This window comes from Ursus maritimus, unplaced genomic scaffold, assembly GCF_017311325.1.
Source record: "Ursus maritimus isolate PB19 unplaced genomic scaffold, ASM1731132v1 scaffold_38, whole genome shotgun sequence".
In the NCBI taxonomy this organism is placed as follows: Eukaryota; Metazoa; Chordata; class Mammalia; order Carnivora; family Ursidae; genus Ursus; species Ursus maritimus.
The window spans coordinates 359,177-385,321 of record NW_024426452.1 but is presented as its reverse complement, the minus strand read 5'-3'; the positions used below and the strand labels follow the sequence as shown (position 1 = coordinate 385,321).

General features: G+C 41.0%; 1 protein-coding gene across 1 annotated transcript; it reads left to right on the top strand.

The window, feature by feature from the left end:
* The first annotated feature begins 544 nt into the window (after positions 1 to 544).
* Positions 545 to 26,145, top strand: GINS1 (GINS complex subunit 1). Its single transcript, XM_008711488.2, has 7 exons — positions 545 to 758; positions 6,053 to 6,117; positions 9,139 to 9,237; positions 9,740 to 9,830; positions 13,200 to 13,316; positions 23,092 to 23,166; positions 25,862 to 26,145. Exons 1-7 carry the CDS (start codon positions 684 to 686, stop codon positions 25,928 to 25,930), a joined length of 591 nt encoding a protein of 196 aa, XP_008709710.1. The 5' UTR covers positions 545 to 683; the 3' UTR covers positions 25,931 to 26,145.

Genomic DNA, 26,145 nt, shown 5'->3' with positions numbered 1-26,145 from the left:
GGGAAGGGGAGGAGAAGTTATTTAGCTTGCTTTCTAAATAGTACCAAGAGTCTTAAAAGCCACATTAGGGTTAATCATGAGAATTACATGTATGTCACAATCCCTACCACACAGGAGATACCAATAAAGGTTGGTTTCCCTTTTCTATCAATCAAAAACCCACGCTGCAAAACTAAAACAAATGCTGCGTCATAACATTAATGCACACCAAGTTTCTGAGCATTCCTTCCCAACCTCAAAGTAGAACCCGTGTAACCTAAATGAAAATGAATGAATCAAATGGAAAAAAAGTTGTAAGATAAGCATATATTGCGAGCTGCGTTTCAAAAAAGAGCCTCTGCTCAGCCTAAAAACTGGAACCTAGGCTCGCTGACTCTCCCGCAGCTACAGGGGTTTCCCTAAGGAGGGAAGCGCCCGCGCACCCCTCCTCAGCTTTCACCCCTCTTACAGTGCGGCTGCGCAGCGGAGGCAAGTGTCCCTTGGCCGCCGCCGTAGGCCGCGAGGCCCAGGAGAGCGTTTCTATTGGTTGGGTATGTTTGGCGCCAAAGAGCGAAGCAGAGGAGGAGGCGAGCGTCCGCCGCTGCGGGATTGGAAACCATAGGACCCCCAGAGCGGTGTGCGTGAACCCGGCGACCGTTTGGCGTGAGAGCCAGCCGTTGACGAGGGCTCGCGGCGCGTAGGATATGTTCTGCGAAAAGGCCATGGAGCTGGTTCGCGAGCTGCATCGCGCGCCAGAAGGGCAGCTGCCAGCCTTCAATGTGAGGGGGTACGGGGTAAACAGGGCTGGTCTTGCTGAAGGGGCGGGGCCTGGAAGCGCGGGGGGGCGGGGGTCTCCTCGGAGCATGGGCTTTCTCAGGGTGTCAGCTCTAAAGTCGGGAACAGAAATTTTGGAACACGGAAAAACAAAACCTAGCAGGAAAAAGAGCATTCATGTTTATATCACCCATCGATTTGGTGATTTCCTGACTATATTTCTTTTAGTGTTTTCCAGTATACCGTTATTGCTGGTTCTTTTGTTTGACCAAGCATTTCTTGGTTGCCTGATAACCATCTAGCATTTGTTGAACACTCAGGCAGAAGCTAGGCCTGTAGAGCCAGACTGGGATTCCGACTCGGTTGTGTGACCTTGGGGCCGTTACTCAGATTTTCTGTGCTGTCCGTTTCTTCTGCAAAAATGGGAAAGAGTATAATAATAGTACTCAACTCTTCCTGTCGCGAGGGCCCTAGGAGTGGTATATATATATATGTCAGCTTCTCTGGACAATGCCTGACATACAAGTAGCAGCGACGTCAGTCTTTGCTATTAATTTTCTGTCTACCACTGCCGCTGCTATTGAAGTGGGAGACCAGCGAGGTTCTTGTCTCACCTAGTCGAAGACTGAATCTCTCAGACAAAGGAGAGTAAACCGATAGAGGTTCAGTAAGTGATGAAACAGAAGAAGCTCTCGGGAGGGGGAGGGGTCCTGACAGGTTTACCCTTGTGGGCTTTTAGGGTTGGTCTTTTATAGAAAGCTAACCAGGGAACTTAAATCTTTTTTACTTCTCTGTTGATAGCACCCTTGAGTAAGGACTAGTGATAACATCGTCAGTGGCTTGCTTCCTTTTTAGCGTCCTGTAATTCTTTGTTGGTCACACGTAGCTGTCATAATAAGACCCCAGCTCCCACACCTGGGACAGGATGGTCTGGTTTGTTCCCTTAGCTCTGGTTTCCTTATATCTCTGAATTTTTGAGATTTGTATGAGCTTGATCCCGTAGCCCCCTACCTCTCTCTCCCTACCTAGCCCTGCCTGTCCCTTACTCACTACTACTTATTACCATTATTCTTATTTTTCTCTTACTACCTCAAAAGGGTGCTAAGCACGTGGCCTATGTTATCCGTTGTTCTTATAAGAACACTTTGAGATTTAAACCATTTCTTCCAGCCATGTATCCAGAGGCTTGGGGAGATTAAGTATCTTGGCCATAGCCAGTGGGAAGTGAAACTAGGATTTAAACCATGGCAGTCTGGTTTCAAACTTGCACTTTAAATTCCATCCTTGACTACTTTCCCTAACACAGGGCAGCCATTGCGTGGATACCGGGCATGTTCTGCTGGGCACGAAATGTGAGTATTAGAATGCAGTGTGAGGACACTAGAGAGGTGTACACAGGAGCATAAGGAGAAATGCTGGTAGGAGCTGGGGTAGAGGAGGGGGCGTTGGGGCCACGCCTGGAAGGATGAGGTCCCCACTCTGAGAAGGAAGATAGGCAATGCAGCTGAAGGATACAGCCGTGCAGAGACTCATGGTCACATAGGAAGGGGGGACTGATGTGTGTGCAGAGGCTACAAAGGTGGGTTCTAGGCCTAGGAGAGTTGTGTATTCATGTATAAGGCATTTGGAAGTTGGTAAAGGATTTTAGACAGGGAAGTGACAGGACAGTTTTTTACGTTTTGAGGGTGGTGATGGCAGCACTACATGGAATAGATTGGAGATAAGAAAGAACAGTGGCAGGGGTGCTTATGATCGCTCTTTGACAGACCTACTGTGAGAGCTGCGTATGGTCCAAACTGTGTCTGGTCGCTGGGCCCAGAAATCAGTGTCTGGGTTTCAGAGATGAGGCAAACAGGACTTGTAACTGTTAGAACAGGGGTGGAGATGGGATGGGTAATGAATGAAGGAGGAATCACAGAGGATCTTGAGGGGATTCTCTCTCAGATACAGCATCAGAGATCAGGAGGAAGAGTGTTTGGGGAAAGGTGAGTTTTGTTTTGAACATTAGAGAGTGCCTGGTCGAACAGTTAGGTCATTTTGCAAATGAGACTGAGCCGAAAGAAATTCTAGATCAAGTTCAGGGACCTGTCTGAACTTACAGCATATCGGAGCAAAGCCTCCCCTTGAACACAGATTTCCTAGATTTCCTGTCTGTTGTTCTTTCAGGACAGTTACTCCATTTAAAAAGTGAGGAGACAGTGGGGGACGGGCAGCAGAGATGCCAGAATGCCAAGGCACGCAGGCTCTAAAATACGACCCCACGCTGCACTCAGACGACCAGGCACTTTGGAGGTTATGTAACACAGGAGGAGACAAGCCCAAGGAGACAGAGACTCGTCCAGCAGGAGCTGGCCGCCCCGGCCTTACGACTGGCTCTTCAGACCTTCAGTCCATGCAGCTCTCTGTTTCACTCAAATCTTAAGTTACCACTTTTGGGGGGTTCAGAGGCAAACTTAAAAGTTATAAAATCACTCCTTTTTCTAGGTTTTAGTTTGGCAGAGCACCTTTTGCAGCTTTTTGCTGCACAGGCACCTTCCACTAACAAACCCATCTGCCAGGTGACTCAGCGGCCTGGAAGACTCGGCCCGAGGCGTTTGGCCAGTCTTTGACACAGCCAAGCGGGGACAGGCCAATCTATCTGATTGATGTGAGGGCTGATAGGCCCATGACCCACAGGACCTTTCAAGAATCATTGTTCCCAGGAAGATGATAGTCACTGGGTCTAGAGGAGGGACTCTGCCTTGTTCATTCCACGACCTCAAGGTTAGGTGCTGTATTCAGCAAATTGAAATAATTGTCCACTTTCTATATGCAGAACTGCTAATAGTTTAAGTGAGGTTTTAGAAAAATTATCTTGGGCTCCCAGCCTGAGGTGGGAACACAAAACAGTACAATTTTTACTATAGATAAATCTAAATCTGAAAGCATGTGTGTATTTTCTTTTTTTAATTTTTTTAAAAGATTTTATTCATTTGATAGAGAACACGAGCAGAGGGTAGGGGCAGAGGGAGAGGGAGAGAGAGAAGCAGACTCCCACTGAATTGGGAGCCCAACATGGGGCTTGATCCCAGGACCCTAATATCATGACCTGAGCCAAAGGCAGACACTTAACCAACTGAGACACCCAGGGGCCCCAGCATATGTGTGTGTGTGTGTGTGTGTTTATTTTTAGGATTTTATTCATTTGAGAAAGAAAACACAAGTAGGGAGGAGGGGCAGAGGGTGAGGGAGAAACAGACTCCCCACTGAGCAGGGAGCCCAGTGTGGGACTCAATCCTGGGACTCCGGGATTGACCTGAGCTGAAGGCAGACACTTCACCGCCTGAGCCACCCAGGTGCCCCCATGTGTGTATTTTTATAAAAATTATTTCACACATGTCTTTTGTATACCTGCAGATCTATGAATCATACAGGAGTTTCAGCTATTCCTTAAAATAGTATTTGCTGATAATAGGAATATTTAACTGAATTCTAATAAATCAGACTTTTCCATGATCTCTGTTTAACTACTTGATGAAAGGGAAGATAGAAGACATGCTTACGTTTTTCATTGGGAATTACGTATTTTCTTATGTTTGAAGAGGGTTAAGTTCTTGATTTTGTAGTTATACCAATAGCGCCAAAATGTTTTTGCTACATGTATGTTGGCCCTAAAAGTAGTTGGGTCACTTATCTTTGGATTGCTGACAGACCTACTGTGTAATATCTATGAACTTCAGAATTTTAATATTTTTATCCTTCGAAAGGAAATTTTTTTAAAAATTTGCCCCAAGGTGGATAGTAGAGAAACACCTTTGGTCCTTCTGTTGTTGCAAACCAAAGTGTTCATTTTTTGTAGTGACTTTTTTTAAGATTTTATTTATTTATTTGAGAGAGAGAGCATACACAGAAGCAGGGGAGGGGAAGGGGGAGAGGGGGAAACTGACACCCCGCTGAGCAAGAAGCCCGATGGGGGACTTGATCCCAGGACTAGGTATCACTACTACCCTTGTAGTAATTTTTTAAGATCTGTTTTCGTTAAAGTTATTTACATACTTTTGTCATGCTTTATTGCTTCTAAAGGAGTGGTGGGTTTTTTTGGTTAATTTTATTGAGATATAATTTATATACAACAAAATACAAATTTAGCAGATTTTTTTAGTTTTTTATGAATTTATACATCCTTATAACTAGCGCCGCAGTCAAGGATTCTGTCACCCCAAGGGTTCCCTTTTCCCCTTTTGTAGCTACCTACTCTCTGTAGCCGTAGGCAATCCCTGATGTACTCTCCGCGACTACAGATTATAGTTGTCTTTTTTTGCGGGGAGGTGTCTGGATTCAGGGTGCCAGGAGTTGCATACTTTTTCTGGGAAGGGCCAGTAGGGATCGTACAGTATGTACTCCTTTGTATCGGACTTCTTTTGCTGAGTACAGTGTATTTGAGAATATCCTTCATCAGTATGTTGATTGCTTACGTTGTCAGTAATTCATTCCTTTTATTGCTTGTTTCCTCTATTTTTTATTGTGGTAAAATATAACATAAAAGCTGCCATTCTAGCCAATTTTAAGTGTGCACTTCAGTGCCCTCAATTACATTCACATCATTGTGCGGCCATCACTCCTCTGTCCAAAACTTTTTCATCAACTGAAACAGAAACTCTGTAACCATTAAGCAATAGCTCCCCATTTCCCTCTTCCCCCCGCCCCTGGTAACATCTAATCTACTTTCTGTCTTCACGAATTTGCCTATTTTAGATATTTCGGGTAAGTGGAATCACACAATAGTTATCCTTTTGTGTCTGGCTTATTTCACTTAGAATAATGTTTCCAAAGGTCATCCATGTTGACGCATGCAGGACTACATTCCTTTTTATGCCCCAATAATATTCCATTGAACGGATATGCCATATTTGGTTTATTAGTTCATCAGTTGATGGATGTTTGGGTGTTTTTACTTCGGGGTTGCCATAAAGAATGCTGCTCTGAACATTTATACACAGTTTTTGAATGAACATATGTTTTCAAGTCTTTTGAGTATACCTACAAGTGGGATTGCTGGATAATATGGTAATTCTATGTTAAACGTTTTGAGGAACCATGAGACTGTTTCTCATAGGGCTGCACCATTTTATATTCCTCCCTACAATGTATGAGGGTTCCACTTTCTCCTCATCCTCACCAACACTTGTTCTAGGCATTCCCACAGGTACTGCTTTTTGATAAGATATATGAATCAAAGATAAACATAGAGTAGATCAGACATTGCTACAGACTTGGTGGAATTAATGGACGTGTATCAATATCATTTTGTATGTTCTAGGAGGATGGACTCAGGCAAGTTTTGGAGGAGATGAAAGCTTTATATGAACAAAACCAGTCTGATGTGTAAGTTTTGATGAGATTGATTTTTTTTTTAAGATTTTTTATTTATTTGAGAGAGAGAGAGCGCGAGCAGGGGCAAAGAGCAAAGGGAGAGGGAGAAGTAGGCTCCCTGCTGAGCAGGAATCTGACATGGGGCTCAATCCAAGACCTCAAGATCATGACCTGAACCAGACACCCAGCCAACTGAGCCACCCAGGCACCCTAATGAGATTGGTATTTTAAAGCAACTTAAGAAATAGGATACTGAAATCAGATAATGTTCCATCAGTTTTTAGATATGATTTTTTTTAATTCTCTGTGCCTGATCATACTGTAGCTATACAGGACTGAGGGGGTTTGTGTTGATCGCCCTAAATCTATGGGGATTCAAATAGTGCATGAGTCCACAGCAGATGCTCAGTAAATATTTATTTGAATGATACGACTTGCAAGATATTAGAGTGAATCTAAAAGAGATGAGACAGGAGCAAATAAAAATCTAACAAAGTGAAACCTATAGTTTCCCCTGCTCATTTTCAGTACTAGCTACCTTAGTGCAGTAAAGGGATAACAGGAGATGTGTACATTAACAGGAGCAGCAGTGATTTCCAGCAGCCTGAGGTGGAGCTCCCGAGAATCCGTGCTAAGAGGCCACGGTGCGGTGTGTGAGAGGAGCTCTAGGTTTAGAGAACATCGAGGCTGGCGTGGTGGTGGCACAGTGGACAATTTGGCTGTGTGACAAACTTCATAGGTTCTCTTGATTTGGCGAAGAGTAAGACACAAAGGAGTATCAACTCCGGGATCAGAAGTGAGATATTCAGCTCTCAACCTAGAGAGACATCCGTCTGTGACCTGATGTTTCATTTTTGGCTTTGTTAGGTACAGTGTTTTTATCAGTTACTTGGGCATAGAAATCAGTAACATGCTGGTAAGATCTGTGGAGCACATGAATAATGGGAGCATTTTCCAACTGCGATGTTTAAGGAGAGATACAGCAAAATCTTCACCGATGGAGTGAGGAACGGAACCATAGCAGGTTTACAGTATGCGTAAGGCAGATATAAAGTCCTGAACTCAAGTTCCCAAGCAGTTTGTTCATTCATTAATTCACGTAACAAATATGTACTAAATGATTATGTGCTAATAAGTGGCTCTGGTATTTCAGCTGTAAACAACACAGTAAAGACGTCTGCCCCCATAGCCCTCACAATCTAATGCAGAAGACAGATAATAAATACAGATACACCAAATTGGAATACATGCCATGAAGGAAAACAACAGAGTTCTGCGAGAGAGAATAATTAATTAAAGATAGACTTGGATTGAGGAATCAGGGAAGTTCTCTCCAAGGAAGAAACATTTCAGCTGAGATCTAAAGGAGAAGCCTGCTTCAGTGAGGCAGACAGCGTCCTAGGTGGAGGGGGCAGCATATGCAAAGGCCCTGAGCTTTGAAGGAGGGTGGGGTGCTCAGGACAGTGATAGTTAAAGAAGGGCAGTATGGCCGAAGCTTAGCAAACAGGCAAAGGGTGACACCAGGTGTGAATTTCAAGCACGTGAGGCTGCTGGTGGCATGGTTGTGTTTTAAAAGATCACCCTAGTTGCTGCGTGGACAGTAGACAAGGGGATCAAGAGGAGAGGGAGGCATGCTGGCCATGCAGGTGACAGCAGAGGTGACCTGGACTAAGTAGAAAGTGAACAGGTTAAAGACATATTTACTTAGGAGGTGGCCTAACAGGCCTTAGTCCAGGAAGAGAATGATTTTCCTGTTATTTGCTATATTTGTACCATTTGCTAATTTGTGATCCCAAATTCTGTGCCCTACCCTCCTAGTTTCTTTCTTGGTGGGGGGAAGTCACTATTACCAGTTTCTGTTAAAATTTTTTGTCAGAAGAAGTCTATTCCTCTTTAATTACTCATGTAAAAGTAAATTTTTTTAGGAAGTCCTTACGTACTTAATGAAATAATCTGGTGTTAGCTTGGGCATATTTTATTTGTACTGTTTTTTTATAATCCAGAGCACATTGTAAACAATGTGGAGATCGAATCTGGCTTTCAGAGAATAACAGAAGTGTACAGAGCAGATCCAGAAGACATGATAGGACGGGGACATAGATTTTTTCCTCTATTTTCAGGGCTTGAAGCAGGCACTGCAGGAAGGAATCCTTTTCACATCCATCCAGTTCCTTTTAAAACTCCAAAGTAGATTCTCACTCATTCTGTACATCTGTCTTTGATTTGTATTTTTCCATCATTTTTATTATGGTTAAATACAAATAACATAAAATTTGCCATCTCAACCATTTTAAGTATACAGTTCAGTAGTATTAAATATGCACATAATGTTACACAGCTATCACCACCATCCATCTTCATAATCCTTTATTGTGTAATACTGAACTTCTGTGCCAATTAATTAATTATACATCTGGTTTTTAAATGTGATACTTGTCTAATATCTAAGGAGATGTACATTTTGTAGGGCAAAACCAAAATTTTTCCCTCTCTGTGTGAACACTGCACTATAGGACACGTACATAGTTGAAAATCAATAAGTATTTGTGGGATAAGTGAAGCACCATTTTGACTCCATTTTAACTCACTTTATTGCAAGAATTTGGAAAAACCATCAAGAGAGTAGTACCATTTTAAATAAAAACATGACATAAGACCATAATCTTGTGAGCCATGATGTTAGGTTTATCTCTTAACGATAAAAGAATTCAAAAAAGTGAGTAAACACATTGTGTGTCTTTTGAAAATAATGGAGATTAATCAGTGTGCAAAAATGCAAAATACCACGTGGTTAAATGAAATGCTGATAGCATGCTCTTAGGTAGATTAGTTTCCTTTTGGCTTTTGGCTTTTTTCTCTTTTAACATATCAGTAAAAGGTCTGATGAGGCGGCAGGTACTCTTTGGTTAGATTAACTGCTAATTATAAATAGATAAAAACAAATATGGAAGTCAGTTGTTAGTTGGCTTTGAAAATTTTCCTTATGCTGAAATATGTATATTTGTTCTTTTCTTCTTTAAATGTTCTTACCAGGAATGAAGTGAAGTCAGGTGGACGAAGTGACTTGATACCAACCATCAAGTTTCGACACTGTTCTTTGTTAAGAAATCGACGCTGTGCCGTAGCGTACCTGTAAGCTTCTCAGTTTTTGCTTCAGGTGGCAGGGAACAATGGAGGACTTTCCATGTGGTTTCCTAATTAACCATTTCAAATGGATAACAGAAATTCTTAGATTTGTTTTTCCTGTATAAGCATTCTAAATACTTCTCTTTTTTCCATTAAATTTTTTTATCATGAAAAATTGCAATATTCGTAAAACTAGGGACAATAATATTATGAACTCCCATGAAGCCATCATAGAGGTTTAATAGTTTTTAATGTTTTCCCATATTTGCTTCATCTTGTTTTATTTGCCTGTGTTAAACTATTCTAGAACCTGATGGGCTTTTACCACTGAATACTCTAAGAAATAAGGACCTTTTGGGCCTTTTCTCCCATGACCACGGCACCATTCTCAAACCTAGAGAAACAAAGAACCCTTCACTCTACCCATCCAGGCCATACTTCTGTTTCCCTGTCATCCCCAAAGTGTCTTCTTATAGTCATGTGGTCTCATACCTTCTTTCCGTCCTAGGTATGACCGATTGCTTCGGATCAGAGCACTCAGGTGGGAGTATGGTAGCGTCCTGCCCAATGCCTTACGATTTCACATGTCTGCTGAAGAAGTAAGCTAGTACTGTTGTTCACGTTTCTGAATATGGAAAATGTTGGTTCTGGCATTGTTCTATAATAGTATTTATGGTATTTCTGTCTTTAATGTCTGTTTTTCAGCAGTTTTGGGGCTGTATTTATTTAGTATATACTATGATGAGAATGGTAGGAGTAATTTTAATTGCTATGTGGAAACCTCTCTGGTTAACAAAATAAAGAGTCCCATTACGTTACTTATTAGTGATCCTTCAGTAGCATTAAAAAAACTGGTATTATTATTTAGGGATTTTCCATAAAGTGTGTGTGTGTGTGTGTGTGTGTGTGTGTGTCTGTGTGTCTGTGTACTTTCCTAGTCAACATGAATATCTGTAACAAAACTCTTCATTTGTCCCATCACTAAGGCTCAGAGCTAGCCCAATATTTAAGGACTTGACTAGAGTTAAGTAAACTTGGGTTCAGATGTTGTTTCTGCCACTGTCTAATCTTTGGTAAGTGACTTGAGTTCTCTCTATGCTTAAATTCCCTCATTTACACAGTTAGGATGGTAGTAGTACTTACCTATTACAGGCTTGCAGTGACTTCTGACACTATCTAGTTAGACCAAACTTCGCAGGCTAAGACTGCCCTTACTGCAGACACCAGCCTCAGGTTTGGGGGTTCCCAGGGCTTCCCTCCATTCTGACTAACTGGCTACAAATTTGGGGGGTCCTCCTATCTCCTTAGGTTTGGAGCTTTGAATCTCTTGATGCCAGTCAAACTTCCAGAGAGGAGAGGGGAGCTAGAGATGGAGCTCAGTCACATGAATAGTATTTTAAGCAATGGTGCCCATGTGATGAAACCCCAGGAAAAATTCTGGACACTAAAGCTTGTGTGAGCCTCCTTGGTTGATAGTACTTTCTGTGTATTGTTACATATCATTGTGCCAGGAGGGCAGTGTGTCATGATTCCATAGGGAGAGGGCACTAGAAGCTTAATGTTTGCTTACTGTCAGGGAGCAAGAACGTCCTGTGTCCCCTTAAGGTCCTTTTAGCCAGACTAAGAATCAAACCGACATGAGACATATTTTTTTTTTTAAGATTTTATTTATTTATTCATTAGAGAGAGAGGGCATACATGTGCACAAGCAGGAGGAGGGGCGGAGGGAGAGAATCTTAAGCAGACTTTGTGCTGAGCGCAGAGCCCAACTCGGGGCTCAATCTCACAACCCTGAGATAGTGACCTGAGCCAAAGTCAAGAGTCAGACACTTAACTGTCTAAGCCACCCAGGTGACCCAACATGAGACAGATAAACAGAAGAAAATCATATTTCATACATACAGGGAATCCACACAGACACGGAAATTCCAAAAACAGGCAAAATGAGGTATATATGTCTTTTTTTGTTGTTAAGTAAGCTCTATGCCCAGCGCGGGGCTTGAACTCAAGACTCAGATCAAGAGGATCAAGAGTCATATGCTTTACCAATGGAGCCAGCCAGGAGCCCTAAGGACTTCAAAGGGGAAGAATGTAATCCTCAGGAAGAATGAAAAAGAACAAATGTTTGGTAAACAGATGTTTGCTAAGCCCACAGAAACAATGAGACAAAGGACGTTGATCAAACAGGATTTGCTAGGTCCCTCCCTGTCTACCATACCTTGTTCCTAGTATAATGTAGTTGTCTATGGTGGGAGCTCTCTCCCTGGAGCAGCTCCTCCATCTGAATTTTTTTAAGGCAGTTGTAAGGGAGGTAAAGAGCTTTTCCTGAATCTGCTGGGTTTTAATTGCTTTTTAACTCAAAACAGTCTTCATGACAAATTGGCCTATCTTGGGGTGACCTACCCTTGGCCCCTATAGTACCTTCCTAGACCTCACGCTTGTCTCTTCCTTTGTCTCGTAGTGATTCAAATCCCTTTCACTATGATAGAGTTGTGACTATAAGTGTAGAGCTTTCCAGAGTTCTGTGAGTCATTCAGGTGCATTATTAAACCCGAGGGCTCATGCACACCTGCACACACACACACTTTCTGATGAGGATTATGACGACGTTTTTCTATGGAATCTTTTAGGAGCTGTTCTGTTTTACCTTTCATGAGGAGATCTGCAGTACTGGCATTGATTTCTGTGTACAAAGTTGCATTTTGAATACGGATATTGAGATGATCCAGTACCACGTAATTGAAAAGGTCCTCCTTTCCCCATTGCTCTATGTGTGGTGCCACTTTTGTTGTAAATTGAGTGTCAGTATATCTGAGGATTTGAGATAGGGAAATTTCTCTTCTCTTTTGTTAATCTGTCCTCATACCAGTTCTACACTGTTGTAATTATTGTAAATTTATTATAAGTCTTGAGTAAGTATTACCATCTTGTTCTTTTTCAAGTGTCTCAACTGTTTCTGGCCTTTGCATTTCCATGTAAATTTTAGTCTCAATATTTTATTAGACTCAATTTTTAGGTTCTATTTTTTTTTAATTGAGATTTTGATTGAGATTGAATTGAATCTATAGGTGAGTTGATATGATTATAATACTGAATCATGTATATGGTAATCCCAACATATATTTATGTCTTCTTCTCAACAATGAAAAAAAATAACAGATTTACCGAGATATAACTTGTATACCATAATGTTTACCTTTTTAAAGTATACAATTGAGGGGTTTTTTCTTTTGTTTTTTGGGGGTTTTCTGTATATTCAGAGTTGCGTATCTATTACCACCATCTTATTCCAGAACATTTTCATCACCCCCAAAAGAAACTCTGTTTCCATTATCAGTTACTCCATATTCTCTCCCATCTCCCCACCCCTGGAGGTTACTAATCTACTTTCTCTCTATATAGATTTACGCATAATGGATTTTCATTTAAGTGGAATCATGCAGTATGTGGCCTTTTGTACCTTTCACTTAGCATGTTTTTAAGCTTCATCCATGTGCTCACATGTATCAGAACGTCGTTCTGATGTACGGCTGAATAATATTCTACTGTATGGATACACATACCTTATCCACTCATCGGTTGATGGACACTTGAGTATTTTTCTCAGCAGGGTTTTATAGTTTTCAGAAAAACATTCAATGCAGAGTTTGGAGAGATCATATTTCTGAAATGGTGTTTTCTTCATGGTTCTGTATCTGGTCGAATGTTCCTTAGGTCTGTGATTAAGTATTCTAAGGTGTAACTTTTGTGAGCATAGAGATTTTTGTTCACCGTGTCAAATGATCCATCCTAAATCCCCAGACCAGTGCCTGGTTCATAGCAGGCAATTAGTAATACTTGTAGTTTAAATGAATGAATGGTCAGTAGTGATCTATGTGGGGAAATGTGCTATTTATGAAAGGATGACTATACAATTTCTTCAAGTTTGTTTTCTTATAACATTGTCAAATGACTGTTTATGTTTCCAGATGGAATGGTTCAATCATTATAAAAAGTCCCTTGCTACTTACATGAGGTCACTGGGAGGAGATGAAGGTTTGGACATCACACAGGATATGAAACCTCCAAAAAGCCTATATATAGAAGTAAGTATACCTTTTTTTTTTTCCTGGATTTTTTTGTTTTTTTTACAATAATGTTTTATTATGTTATGTTAGTCACCATACAGTATATCCTTAGTTTTTGATATAACATTCCATGATTCATTATTTGCGTATAACACCCAGTACACCATGCAATACGTGCCCTCCTTAATACCCATCACTGGCCTATCCCAGTCCCCCATCCCCCTCCCCTCTGAAGCCCACAGTTTGTATCCCAGAGTCCATAGTCTCTCATGGTTCATTCCCCCTTCTGTTTATCCCCCCTTCATTGTTCCCTTCCTTCTACCGATCTTCTTGCTCTTTCTTATGTTCCATAAATGAGTGAAACCATATGATAACTGTCTTTCTCTGCTTGACTTATTTCACGTAGCATAATCTCCTCCAATCCCATCCATGTTGCTGCAAATGTTGGGTAATCATTCTTTCTGATGGCTGAGTAATATTCCATTGTATATATGGACCACGTCTTCTTAATCCAGTCATCTGTTGAAGGGCATCTCGGCTCCTTCCACAGTTTAGCTACTGTGGACAATGCTGCTATGAACATTGGGGTGCGTATGGCCCTTCTTTTCACTACGTCTGTATCTTTGCGGTAAATACCCAGTAGTGCAATTGCTGGATAATGGGGTATTTTTAACTTTTTAAGGGACCTCCACACTGTTTTCCAAAGTGGCTGTACCAACTTGCATTCCCACCAGAAGTGTAAGAGGGATCCCCTTTCTCCACATCCTCTCCAACATCTGTTGTTTCTTGCCTTGTCAATTTTTGCCATTCTAACTGGTGTGAGGTGATATCTCAATGTGGTTTTGATTTGAATTTCCCTGATGGCTAACGATGTTGAACATTTTTTCATGTGTCTGTTAGCCATTTGTATGTCTCCATTGGAAAAGTGTCTGTTCATATCTTTTGCCCATTTTTTGATTTGATTATTTGTTTCTTGTGTATTGAGTTTGAGAAGTTCTTTGTAGATCTTGGATACCAGTCTTTTATCTGTATTGTCATTTAAGCTATATTCTCCCATTCCGTGGGCTGCCTCTTAGTTCTTTTGACTGTTTCCTTGGCTGTGCAGAAAAAAGTTGCTGTGGCCGATGTCAAAGAGGTTACAGCCTATGTTCTCCTCTAGGATGTTGATGGATTCCTGCCTCACATCGAGGTCTTTCATCCATTTGGAGTTTATCTTTGTGTATGGTGTGAGAGAGTGGTCAAGTTTCATTCTTTTGCATATAGCTGTCCGATTTTCCCAGCACCATTTATTGAAAAGACTGTCTTTTTCCTGGATGTTTTCCTGCTTTGTCAAAGATTGGTTGCCAAGAAGCTAAGGGTCCATTTCTGGGTTCTCTATTCTGTTCCATTGGTCTATGTGTCTGTTTTTGTGCCGGTACCATGCTGTCTTTGTGATCACAGCTTTGTATTACAGCTCGATATCCGACGCATTGATCAACTTTGTTTATCCTTTCCAACAATTCCTTGGCGATTTGGGGCCTTTTCTGGTTCACAAAATATAAGGGCTATTTATTCGGTTCTTTGAAAATTGTCATTGCTATTTTGATCGGGATGAATTATTGAAAGTGTAGATTGCTCTGGGTATGGACATTTTAACTATGCTAATTCTTCCGATCCTTGAGCATGGAATATCTTTCCATCTTTTTGTGTCTTCTTCAATTTTCAAGAGTGATTTATAGTTTCTAGAATATAGATCCTACGTCTCTGGTTAATTTAATTCTGAGATAATGTTGATTTTTGTCTATTGTAAATGGAATGATTCCTAATTTCTCTTTCTTCAGTCTCATTGTTCGTGTATAGAAATGCAACAGATTTCTGAGCATTGATTTTGTATCCCACATTACTGAATTGCTCTATAAGTTCTAGTAGTTTGCGTTGGAGTCTTTTGGGTTTTCATATGAGGTACCATGTCATCTCTGAAGAGACAGTTTGACTTCTTCTTTGCCGATCTGGATATCTTTTGTCCCTTTTTGTTGTCTGATTGCTGTCCAAGGGCTTCTAGTACTATGTTGAATAATAATGGCGAGAGGGGGGCATCCTTGTTGTGTTCCTGATCTTTAAGGAAAGGCTTCCAGCTTTTCCCCATTGAGAATGGTATTCGCTGTAGGCTTTTCATAGATGGTTTTTATGAGAGTAAGAGACGTACCCTCCATCCCTAACTCTGAAGGGTTTTAATCAGGAAAGGATGCTGTATTTTGTCCAGTGCTTTTTCTGCATCAATTGAAGGGATCCTATGGCTCTTGACTCTTTTCTTGTTGATATGATCTATCACACTGATCGTTTTCCGAATGTTGAACCACCCTTGCATCCCAGGGATGAATCCTACTTGGTTAGTGATGGATAATCCTTTTAATGTACTGTTAGAGTCTATCAGCTAGGATCTTGTTGAGAATTTTGGCATCCATATTCGTCTAGGGATATCGGTCTGTATTCTCCTTTTTGATGGGGTCTTTGCCTGGTTTGGTGATCAAGGTAATACTGGCCTCATAGAATGAGTTTGGTAGTTTCCTTCTGTTTCTTTTTGAAACAGCTTCAGGAGAATATTATTATTTCTTCTTTGAATGTTTATGAATTCCCCGGGGGAATCTTCAGGCCCTGGACTCTTGTTTTTGGGGGTTTTGATCACTGCTTCAATCTCTTCATAATTAATCGGTCTGTTTAAATAATCAGTTTCTTCCTGTTTCAGTCTTGGTAGTTTATAGGTTTCCAGGAAGGCATCCATTTCTCCCAGGTTGTTTAATTTATTGGCCTAAAGCTGTTGATAAAAGTTTCTAAAGATCCTTCTTATTTCATTGGTGTTGGTCGTGCTCTCTCCCCTTTCATCCATAATTTTATTAATTTGGGTCCTTTCTCTATTCGTTTGAATAAGTCTGGCCAGTGGCTTATCGATCTTATTTATTCTTTCACAGAACCAGCTTCTAGTTCTGTTGATCTGCTCTACTGTGCTCCTGGTTTCTAATTCATTGATCTCTGCTCTAATCTTGATCACCTGCCTTCTCGTGCATGGGTTAGGCCTGTTCTTCTGGTCCAGCTCCAGCTTCTTGGGGTGAGAATACAAAAACTGCATTTAGATTTTTCTATTCTTTTGGAAGGTGGCTTATGGATAATATGTATTTTCCCCTTAGGACTGCCATTGCAGTGTCCCATAGGTTTCGGACCGATGTGTTTTCGTTTTCGTTGGTCTCCAAAAATTGCTTCATCTCCTTCTTAATTCCCTGGTTTACCCAATCATTCTTGAGCAGGATGGTTCTTAGTTTCCAAGTGTTTGAGTTTCTTCCAAATTTTTCCTTGTGATTGAGTTCCAGTTTCAAAGCGTTGTGGTCTGAGAATATGCAGGGAATAATCTCAGTCTTTTGGTATCGGTTGAGACCTGTTTTGTGACCCAGTATGTGGTCTATTCTGGAGAATGTTCCCTGTGCTTTTGAAAAGAATGAGTATTCTGTTGTTCTGGGGTGTAGTGTTCTGTATATAGCTATGAGGTCCATCTGGTCCAGTGTGTCATTCAAAGCTCTTGTTTCTTGGGCGCCTGGGTAGCGTGGTCGTTAAAGCGTCTGCCTTCAGCTTAGGGCGTGGTCCCGGCGTTCCGGGATCGAGTCCCACATTGGGCTCCTCCGCTGGGAGCCTGCTTCTTCCTCTCTCACTCCCCTGCTGTGTTCCAGCTCTCGCTGGCTGTCTCTCTGTCACATAAATAAATAAAATCTTTAAAAAAAAAAAAAAAGCTCTTGTTTCTTTGTTGATTTTCTGCTTAGGCGATCTGTCTATTGCTGAGAGCGGAGTGTTGAGGTCCCCTGCCATTAACGTATTATTATCTATATGTCTCTTTATTCTGGTTAAGTGTTGGCTTGTGTATCTACCTGCTCCCCTTTTGTGGGTGTAGATATTTATAATTGTCATATCCACTTGCTGGATACATCCTTTAAGAATAATATAGTGCCTTTCTGTATCGCTAACTACAGTCTTTAGTTTAAAATCCAATCTGTCTGATATGAGAATTGCTAACGCAGCTTTCTTTTGAGGTCCATTGGCATGAAAAATGGTTTTCCATCCCTTCATTTTCAGTCTGGATGTCTCTTTGGGTTCAAAATGAGTCTCTTGTAGACAGCGAATGGATGGGTCATGTCTTTTTATCCAATCTGCAACCCTGTGATGTTTTATGGGAGCATTTAGGCCATTCACAGTGAGAGTGATTCTTAGAGATATGATTTTAATGATGTCATGTTGCCTGTGTAGTCTTTGTTTCTATAGATTGTAAATTTCTGTTCCGTATCACTCTTGGGTCCTTTTTACTTTTATAGAATCCCCTTAATATTTCCTATAGGGCTGGTTTGGTGGTCACGTATTCCTTCAGTTTCTGCCGATCCTGGAAGGTCAGTTTCTCTCCATCAATTCTGAGTGACAGCCTTGCTGGATAAAGGATCCTTGGCTGCATGTTCTTCTCAGATAGAGCTTTGAAAATACCCTGCCAACCCTTCCTGGCCTGCCAGTTCTCTGTAGACAGGCCTGACATAATTCTGATATTTTTCCCTTTGTACGTAAGGATTTTCCTCCCCCTGGCCGCTTTCAAGACTGTATCCTTGGATCCAAGATTTGTGAATTGCACTGTGATGTGACAGTGGTGTAGGTCTGATCTCGTCGACCTTGGGAAGGATCCTCTTTGCCTCTTGGACATGAGTGCTTGTTTTCTTTGCCAGATTAGGGAAGTTCTCAGCTACAATTTGTTCAAATATCTCTACTGGACCTCTGTCTTTTTTCACCCCCTCTGGGATGCCAATGATTCTGACATTGGAACGTTTCATTGAGTCAGTAATCGCCTGTAATCTACATTCTGAAGATTGGATTTTTTTGAGCCATGTTTCTTTTTCAACTTTCTCTTCTACCATCCTATCTTCTAATTCACTAATTCGTTCTTCTGCCTCATTACCTTGGCCATCAGAGCGTCTAGTTTAGACTGAATTTGACTCATAGCATTTTTAATTTCTGCCACATTCGCTCTCATTTCTGCCCTTAGAGATTCTGTATTCTTGTTAATATTTTCGTTAATAGTTTTTTCAAGCCTACACATGATCTTTTTTTTTTTTTTTTAAGATTTTATTTATTTATTTATTTATTTATTTATTTATTCGACAGAGATAGAGACAGCCAGCGAGAGAGGGAACACAAGCAGGGGGAGTGGGAGAGGAAGAAGCAGGCTCACAGCGGAGGAGCCTGATGTGGGGCTCGATCCCATAACGCTGGGATCATGCCCTGAGCCGAAGGCAGACACCCAACCGCTGTGCCACCCAAGCCTACACATCATCTTGACCATTGTTACTCTGAACTCCATTTCTGACAATTTGGTTATATCCATATTCATTAGTTCTGTTTCAGAGGCCACAGTCTCTGTGTCCTTTCTTTGCTGAGGGTTCCTCCTCCTTGTCATTCTGATGAGGAGAGGTTGCAGGGATGCCCAGAGCCCAAATTATTGACCAGGACCCAGGTAGTGTGCTCTTGTTTTATAGGGACCTTAGGGATGTGGGCTTCTTGATTTTTCAGCCTGCCTTCTGGGGGAGGGGCCTGCTGCGCTGATACTTAGGCAACCCTGTTTGGGTAGAGTCACCCTGTCCCCTGTGAGGGGGGTGGGGATGGGCACAATGTGAACCCGTATTTCCGGGCTTTTATTCTCTGGCGGCTTTCCCTGGCGGTTTTCTGTGACTCTTCTGAGAGAGCAGCAGTGGCCGTATCCTAGCCTCTGTCTCAGAACAGAGAGATCGCAGTCCGCTCTCTAATGAGCTCTCCTGGCCACTTTAACTCTGTTTCCGTTGGTGCAGCTAAAAACCCCGCAGCGTCCCGGGTTGTGCGCCCCACAGCCATTCTCCCAGCCCTTGGTTCCAGGGCCAGCATGTCTGTCCTTTGTCCTTCTAACACCACCAGCCGCCCCTGGTTCCCACGTGCACTCCCAAGCTCCCTGTTTCAGTGTGGTTCATGCATACTCCGGAGCTCCAAGGTTTTCAGTTAGGTCGCACATGCATTCCCGGGCTCACGGTCTTGTCTGCTTTCTTGTGGGTCCCGATCTGCGAGTCTGGCCGACTCCCCAGTGCAGGTGGCTACTGTTTTCCGGAGTCCAAGCCCGGCGGCTCCCTCCCTCTTCCGTTTATCTTGTGATATCTGTGCGCGGATTCACGGCTCCCCGCTTTGTACCTCAATACTCAGTGCTGGAGATGTTCATTTGTAGAGATAAAGATGTATCCTTCTGCATCTCAGGCTGATTTCATGAGTTTTCAGAATGGTCTGGTAGATATCCAGCTCAATTCAGGGGACCAGTTGAAGAAAGAGTCCCCTACTCCTCCGCCATCTTTTCCCCCTCCTCCAGTAAGTATACCTTTTAAGATGGATTTTTCTTGACATGCCTGGCTGGCTCAGTCGGTAGAGCATGCAGCTCTTAATCATGGGGTTGTGAGTTTGAGCCCTATGTTGGGCGTAGAGATTAGTTAAAATTAAAATCTTTAAAAAAACAAACTAAAATAAAATAGATTTTTCTTCAATGCATAGATTATGCTGACTTTTGTCTAAGAAAAGGGGGATATAAGATATATATTAACTTACATTAAAAAAGAAAGGAAACATGTATCCAAACCAAAAATGTTACCTCTAGGGGGATGGTAGGAATAGAATGGAATAGCTAAAATTTTCTGAATGTACGTATTTTAACAGTGTTAACTTTGGAACCATATATGTATTTTACATATTATTTAAAAAATTGAAGTGGAAAACCAACCCATAGATTTTGAAAGCAGAGCGAAACATGTACTTATGTTTCAAGTTGGTAGATTAGTCAAACAGGAATTACTTTAAATTACTTTAAAATACATAAATTGATTGTATATCCCTAGCAGATATGTTCTAAGGATGAAAAGAATTACAAAGAAATCTTAACCTGTTTTTAGTAATCGTATTATTATTAATAATAATATCATTGCTGTTATTTTCAAACAGTTTATATATTGATAAATCAAGCAAAAAAGTATTGGCACCAGGAGCCAAGATTTTCAAAATAAGAGAAAAGAGATTCAAATATTAAAATGAAAAAAGTTAAGTCAAAATCCTATATTCCCAAACTGGAGTTAGAAATACCAGCATGGACTCATGTTGAAGCATCTCTCTTTGTTAGAAAGTGTTTTTTAGCTCTGTCCATTGGACAGACATAGAAACAACATCCCACCCAATGCCATAAGCATCCAAATTCTGGAGTCTAAATGCCATTTCCCACTAAAGAAAACCAGACTTAAGTAGAGGGGGAAATAAAAGACTGATTCCAGGTCCTAAATAAAATGCACAAGCTGCGCTTAGAATAACTTGTTTTCCTAGAAAACAGTGTTTTAAGGACTACAGGGGGGAGTGCTAAGAAAGTGGGAGTTGATTTGAAGGAGCTCTTATTGGCCAAGGAAGGGATAATCCAAGCATCAAAATGATTAACTGCAGTGATGCATCACATCGGGTACGTTAGAAGCATGAATGCATGATGATACCAAATCACAGTAACAACAATGTAAAAAATAAAGTCTTTTTGGTCCCCCTTGGAGAATATGAGGGATGCAACTCATTTTGAAAAGTGGTGAATAGAAGTATGGGATCAAGCATCTATCGGCCTTTACTCTATAAACTCTATCTCAGGGTAGCCAAATTGTTTACAAGGGAAATTTCTTCTTTATAGAAGAATTCCAGTTAACAAATGCAGTAGGAATAAAAGAACTAAATTAATGCCATTCTGTAGCCATAACACATAGAGGCAAACAGCTTCTAAAACCAGTAGGTGAAAAGGTAATGGAGATGATGAGGATGTTTATGGATGGGTACAGTTAACACCTAGACCCACTGATCAGTCTTAACATCCAGAAGGGAACAACCAGATATTTGTGCTCCATGAGGTCTTGCAAGAGGGAGTGTGTAACACCATTTGCCAGAAAATCAAACCTGATCTAGCCTCTAGATGAAACTTCAGTTTATAGGAAATTCAGGGACTGAGGAACATGTTAAATGACCCCTCAGGGATCCACAACAAAATCTAGTTTGTGGGAAACCTCCAGAGTACCCACTTTCTTTATCAATAGATTGCCAAGGGGAAGGGGGAAAAGAGAGAGAACTGTATAGATTAAAATACGTGGAGACATGTCAGAAGTATGTCATGAGTAGCTCTTGTTGGATTCTGATGTAACATGGCAGCTCTAAAGAAAACATTCATGAAACAGGGTAATGTGGATACTGACCGCGAATTTCATGATAATAAAAAATTATTAAAAAGATGTGATAACAGTGTTGAGATTATGTTTCGTAAAAAGAATCTCACACCTGAAACTAATATAACACCAAATGAAATTAAATAAAAACTTAAAAAAAGAAGAAATTCAGTGAAACCAAAAGCTGATTGTGAACAAGAATAAAATTAATAAACCTCTAAAAAATTAAATAAATAAATAAATAAAAAGTATCTTATTTTGTAGAAATAGATGCCTAAATATTTATAGATGAAATGGTATATAGGATTTGCTTCAAAATAATCCAGAAGTATGGGGCGCCTGGGTGGCACAGCGGTTAAGCGTCTGCCTTCGGCACAGGGCGTGATCCCGGCGTTCTGGGATCGAGCCCCACATCAGGCTCCTCTGCTATGAGCCTGCTTCTTCCTCTCCCACTCCCCCTGCTTGTGTTCCCTCTCTCGCTGGCTGTCTCTACCTCTGTCAAATAAATAAATAAAATAAAATAAAATAAAAAGAATACTTATATCTGAATAAACATTGTCCTTTAAAAAAAAATAATAATAATCCAGAAGTAGGTAAGGAAGCAAGAATGGCCACATGTTGATAATTGTTGAAGCAAGTTGATGGAGTTTCATTATATTAGTCTTTTTACTTCTGAATGTTTGAGATTTTCCATAATATAAGTCTATTTAAAGAAGCAAAAAGGTGGTAGTGGTGGTAGGGATTTTTCTTATATAGTGTTTCTTGAACTAAGTAAAATACCTTTGGAAGTCATGTTAAGGCATGAAATTATCTAGGAAAAGTAGAAGACTGGAACTTGCTGGTGGGGTTGGCTTCACGCATACCAGTGCGAGACCTCAGGAGCACAAACTCCTGTCCTGGGTTCTCATGGAAGAGGAAGACTGAGAGTTGCCGTCTGTCGGTGACCTTCTTGGCAGTCACAGAAGTGGTTATCAGAAGGCTGCCTTACCCCTCCTACCTTCTGACCAAGAACCTCTCTTGATTCTTATGATGTGGGTCTGCACCTGTTCTTTCATGGTGTACTCTGCGTATTCCTGGGAAACAATCTGAATATTTAAGAAGATTGGAAGAATCCCTTTAACACAGAAACTGGAAACTTACTATGTTCTATTCTCAGATACTGCTATTTCATGGAAGAATCTGTATGAGGCAAGTTGGGGTCGATAAAACATTCTCTTTTCTTTGTAGATAATATTTTGATTTTTCAGGATTTGCAGGGAACACAATATGTGATGTTGTCTTCCCTCACCAGCTCCCTAGGTTTCCTTGACAGCACAGACATACACATACATTTGGACATCCTGCCATTCTCTTTCCTCCCCATCCAAACAGGACAATTGGCTCCTCAGTAAGGAGTCCTATGCCCAGGTACACAGAGAAGAAACACATAGACAGAAAGCCTAGTATTTGTACTGTATGGGTATTTTTATTACCCCTATTTACTTTATGGTCACTATATGTATTAAAAATAATTTAGATAAAACAACAGTTTTTCTTTTCAGGTGCGGTGTCTAAAAGACTACGGAGAATTTGAAGTTGATGATGGTACTTCAGTCCTATTAAAAAAAAATAGCCAGGTATTTCTCATCTTGAGATACTTTAAACCTTGTGAGAGTGTTGAATGATGGAAATGTTAGAATCAGTAGCAAAGTAAATGTTGCCTTGTAATGATCATTTGTATCATAAGCATTATGCTTAGTATAAGACTCCCTGTTTTATCCGTTTTCTAAATATAAAGATTTGCATATACCAAGAAAAGGTTAATTTACTAGGTTATTGCTTGTATTTAACACTAAGCATATTCCTGGGAAATTATCACAATGGGCCTTATTCTAGGTAAGTGGGCTTATTCTGCTTAAGGGCCTATTAAATTGTTGGATTTAACTGCTTTCTTTGAATTTATTAAAAAGGTGCTAAGCACTCATTTTCAGCTTGTAGATGACCTTTCAAATCCCAGTTCTTTGGCAAACAAATAGTGATATGGATCAGAAATTTCTAAGTATTTAACATATAAACATAATAGTTGAATAGAGAAAGATTGAAATTGTAAAGCTAAATTTTTTCTTACAAAGAATTTCAGTGTATTTATTTTCTTAGAAGTCTTTAAGTTCACATTAGATGAATTCACATTAACTAGATTTATTTTTATGCTATCTCAATTGTTTGGAGTCACATTAGCATAGGAGGAAAAATGACCTACATAAAACTTTCTTTCCTTCCCATTTTGTTTTCAACCAGTTAGTATCTAATGACCTTGAGTCATTGATGTCTTTGTTTATGCCCTGGAGCAAAAGAATGCTTCAGGTCTCGTGGTTCTCTGAGAGAGGGTGAATTGATCTATTTTACTAGTACCCTTGGAGCTATAAATAGTTTCCTAAAACAAAGGTTGAACATTTTAAAGACATATTTTTCAAGGGACCCTAAAATCTTCGGTTGTTAGAGCAAAAATTTCCCTCCCAAGTATCCTCTTGAAAGTAGGATACGAATGAATAGAAAGTAGATGGTGAAGAAGTGCTCTCATAAAAATCTGTATTTCTGGAGGACCCAGCAGGAAGCTGTGGTTCACAAGAACAAAGCTATCCTCATAAAGCAAGATAGGAGAAAACTTCATCTCAAACACTGTCCTCCTGTATTTGAGTTTCTTTCCAAGCTCTTTGGCTAATCTCTCCACCAGAGTGCCCAGGTGGGGCTGGGGCAGGTGGAAACCAGCTGAGCCGTCTGCTCCAGTGCTGGACAGTTGTCACTCTCTGTGGACCATGCCGAAGCCTTCCCCTTGAGATGCTTTTAACTTGTCTCAGTATTGCCCTACCCTCAATTATAAAACCCGAGGACAATTTTGTATGTCTTTCACTTACTATATATTTATCTACTTCTAAAATGTCTGACCACACCTAAAACCAGTTTTCTATAGAATCTGGTATAGATCATCCACATAATATAAAACATTAATAGGGAAACATTTTTTTGCCATAGATTTCTTTATACTTGTCCATATGGCTAGCATGTTTGTGTTTGTCCAGAAATCAGAAGCCCTTCCCCCTTTGTAGTAGGAACTGGAATAACTTAAACAACTCAATATTTTTCCCCCTTTTTTTTACATGTCACATTCGCATTTAAAAAATTCATTTAACAAGTTAGACAGCAGGGTGTCTTCAACACCCCATGTGTCTTCCTGACTGGTCAGGAGGGATTGATTTGGTCACGGGTCCCATGATAGGCCTGTAAGCTGGTGAGGAAGGCCCATTAGATTTGCAGGGCCATGGAGCCACAGCACGCTTCCCTGAAGTAGTGTGGTTTTTTTTGTTTTTGGTTTTTTAAAGATTTTATTTATTTGACAGAGAGCCAGCGAGAGAGGGAACACAAGCAGGGGAGTGGGAGAGGAAGAAGCAGGCTCCTAGTGGAGGAGCCTGATGTGGGGCTCGATCCCATAACGCCGGGATCACGCCCTGAGCGGAAGGCAGACGCTTAACGACTGTGCCACCCAGGCGCCCCTGACCTAGTGTGTTAATTCCTCATGCTGCAGTTATTTTCTAAGATTATTTGCTCTGAACTTCTAACGTAGCATTTTTAGTTTTTACCCAAGTATCTCTGTCTTTTCTTTGAGATTTCTTTGGTCATCTGTGAGCTTGGAAAGTTTTTCTGCCTTGCTGCCTGCAACTCCCCAACCCAGACTTCAGTAAAGGCTCCGTTTTAAGCCCCTGTGTTTTGAGGGAATCAGAATGAGAGTGGTTTCCTCTCAGGAGGACATAGAGGATGAGCCTTAGCTGGGTACTGGTGTCTTCACACATCGTGTGTGAACAGAACCCACGTTGCAGATTACAGATACTTTTAATCCTTGAAAAATACAGGAGGAAAGAGGCCACTGTGGTTATGACGAGAATCAATGTTCAGACTCAATACTAGAGAAGCTTAATGGAGAAGATGCTCCTTTCGGCGGCCTTCCCAACAAGCTGTTGCCCCACTTGTGATCCACTGCAGCAGAATCCCACCTCTGGGTTTTCTGTGCATCAGTCCGAAAATGCAGACACTGAGCAAAATTCCTACTGGAATTCAGAAGTCTTCAGTTAAATTTAACTGAAGCAAACTATGAATTTATTTATAAAAATCAGAATTCAGTTCAGTTTTAAGTGGCTTCAAATGTACTTAAGTTTAGCTTTTAGCTATTTAGCTGCTTGAAAAACATGTGATCAGTTGCTGCTTTTTAATGATGCAAAATGTAATTTGAAATTCTTTTCCAATTGTTTCTCTTCCCCTCCCCCACCTTCCCCTCAGCACTTCTTACCCCGGTGGAAGTGTGAGCAGCTGGTTCGACAGGGTGTTCTGGAGCATGTGCTGTCCTGATCTTGTGCTGAGGCACCGCCAGGCTTCCCTGTCGTGCAAGGGGGAACCACACCACAGACAGTGCTGCACGTCCCTCTCCAGCCTCACCTCTTTGGTTTTAAAGGTTACAGACGGTCTTTAAAATAACCAGGAGTATCTGGCTAAAGAGTGGGTGTGTTTCTCTTTTGTACAGGATCCATCCTCTTCTTTGTAATAAACTATAAGCTGGATCTATA

What these genes read in the sequence shown, in the direction of transcription:
- GINS1 (XM_008711488.2), top strand. Translation starts at nt 684, where the DNA reads ATGTTCTGCGAAAAGGCCATGGAGCTGGTTCGCGAGCTGCATCGCGCG. An exon ending in GGCAGCTGCCAGCCTTCAAT is followed by an intron (nt 759 to 6,052) that starts GTGAGGGGGTAC and finishes TGTATGTTCTAG; the next exon opens with GAGGATGGACTCAGGCAAGT. An exon ending in CAAAAAGCCTATATATAGAA is followed by an intron (nt 13,317 to 23,091) that starts GTAAGTATACCT and finishes TTTTCTTTTCAG; the next exon opens with GTGCGGTGTCTAAAAGACTA.